Source organism: Benincasa hispida, chromosome 5 (genome assembly GCF_027475165.1).
Source record: "Benincasa hispida cultivar pf3 chromosome 5, pf3_genome.v1.1, whole genome shotgun sequence".
NCBI lineage: Eukaryota > Viridiplantae > Streptophyta > Magnoliopsida > Cucurbitales > Cucurbitaceae > Benincasa > Benincasa hispida.
In genome coordinates, this window is record NC_143482.1 from 56,828,738 (window position 1) to 56,830,578 (window position 1,841).

The 1,841-nt window shown below is 36.6% G+C and overlaps 1 protein-coding gene across 1 annotated transcript; it reads left to right on the forward strand.

Annotated features, from left to right (window-relative positions):
- The first annotated feature begins 808 nt into the window (after positions 1-808).
- Positions 809-1,332, forward strand: LOC150036276 (uncharacterized). The gene is made up of 2 exons (XM_090313622.1): positions 809-1,151; positions 1,235-1,332. Exons 1-2 carry the CDS (start codon positions 809-811, stop codon positions 1,330-1,332), a joined length of 441 nt encoding a protein of 146 aa, XP_090169748.1.
- Positions 1,333-1,841: the final 509 nt, after the last annotated feature.

Here is a 1,841-nt window from a genome sequence, read left to right on the forward strand (position 1 = left end):
GGTTAAATCCAATTATAAATGTTATACTTAGATAAACCACTTAGACTTAGATTGTATGAAATTAGTCGTCATACCTAAGTAAAATACCCAAACATTTAGAACACTTTAGTGGGAGATTAACAATATATTTGATATAAGGTTATTAGCTCTCATGTCCTCAAGAGTTCACACCGTGAGATCCATACTCGGCTTCGTGTCGATTTTACCTCGACTGCTCCATTCAAAAAGTGTTTTCATGGGTCAATAACAAGGTGAATGAAGAAGGTAAAGTTCATAGTAAGTGGGTGAAGGAAATGTGTCAACATTGTCCTACGGTCTCCTCCATTAGTTTGAACCGTGAGATTCCTATGTTGCTCCTGCTATCGTTTTTAGGCGGCACTAGCTAGTTGTCAACCACAGCGATCCCCACGGAGGGTTGTAACATAGGATTCGGAACAACCCGGGCTTCAGTAAAATGAATAGGGTCTTATAGTTTCGTCTTGGATATTGTCTTCTATTTTGGAGGCATATTCATACCGTCCTATTAGATCTGAAAATGGCGGGTCACACTTACAAGAATTACTAATTGTTAGTAAAAATCTCGAGCGATAACCAAAAGAACTATTGGAATATGAGTTATTTTGGAAATAGTATTTGGTCAAGAATTGTCTTGCTTCTGTGAAGGAATTCTTGACTACCTCTCGGTAGCAATTGTTCTAAATCACTTAAGTATCATTGCAAATATGTAAAGATTTATTGGGTACTTTATTAGTTTTGCGAAATGGATTTAGATGCATATTTAATAGAGTTTGTTTAAAATGTTTCAGCAATGTCGAACTCAATCATACAATTGCTTGCTTCTGGTAAATTTAATGGAGAGGGTTATTCGAACTGGAAGTCAAACATCAATACGATATTAGTAGTAGACGTTTTGAGGTTTGTGTTGAAGAAGGAGTGTCCTCCAATTCCCAGTTCAATAGCCACTCGAAATGTTCGGGACGTCTATGATAGGTGGGTGAGGGTGAACGAGAAAGCTCGATCCTATATCTTGGCGAGTATATCTGATGTACTCAACAAGAAGCATGAGGTCATGCCCACTGCCCCTGAGATTATGGATCATTATAGAAGATGTTCAGGCAACTGTTATCTTCTGTTAGACATGAAGCCATCAAGTATGTCTATGTTACATGCATGAAAGATGGAACCAATGTAAGAGAACACGTTCTCAACATGATGGTTCATTTCAATATTACAGAGATTCATGGGGCAATGATAGACAAAACGAATCAAGTGAGCATGAAACGGAATCTCTCCCAGAGAGTTATCTACCATTCAAGACAAACGCTGTCATGAACAAAATCACTTATAATTTGACGATGCTGTTGAATGAGTAACTACTTGTCAATCAATGATGAAACTGAAGGAAAAAGAAATAAATGTTATTTTGAAACCGAAAAAGTTTTATAAGGGGTCTACGTCAGGTATGAAACCCACTGATGATAAGAAAGCTGGTTCTTCTTCTTCTAAGGATAAAACTGTACAAATGAAGAAGAAAGAAAAAGGGAAAAAGAAAGTCACTGCAAAGAAAAATAAAAACAAAACTCCCAAAGGAAAATGTTTTCATTGTGGTGAAGTTGGGCATTGGAAACGAAATTGCCCAAAATATCTGGCTGAAAAGAAAGCAGAAAAGGCTAAACAAGGTAAATCTGATTTACTAGTTGTTGAAACATGTATAGTGGAAAATTATCATCTTACCTGGATATTGGATTCAGGCACCGCTAATCATGTTTGTATTTTTCTACAGGAAATTAGTTCTTGGAGAAGATTTTCTGAATATGAGATGACTTTCAAGGTTGGAATAG

Coding starts and splice junctions, on each gene's coding strand:
- LOC150036276 (XM_090313622.1), top strand. CDS start 809: ATGTCGAACTCAATCATACAATTGCTTGCTTCTGGTAAATTTAATGGA. Junction 1,152..1,234: donor GTTAGACATGAAGCCATCAA/GTATGTCTATGT, acceptor TCAATATTACAG/AGATTCATGGGGCAATGATA.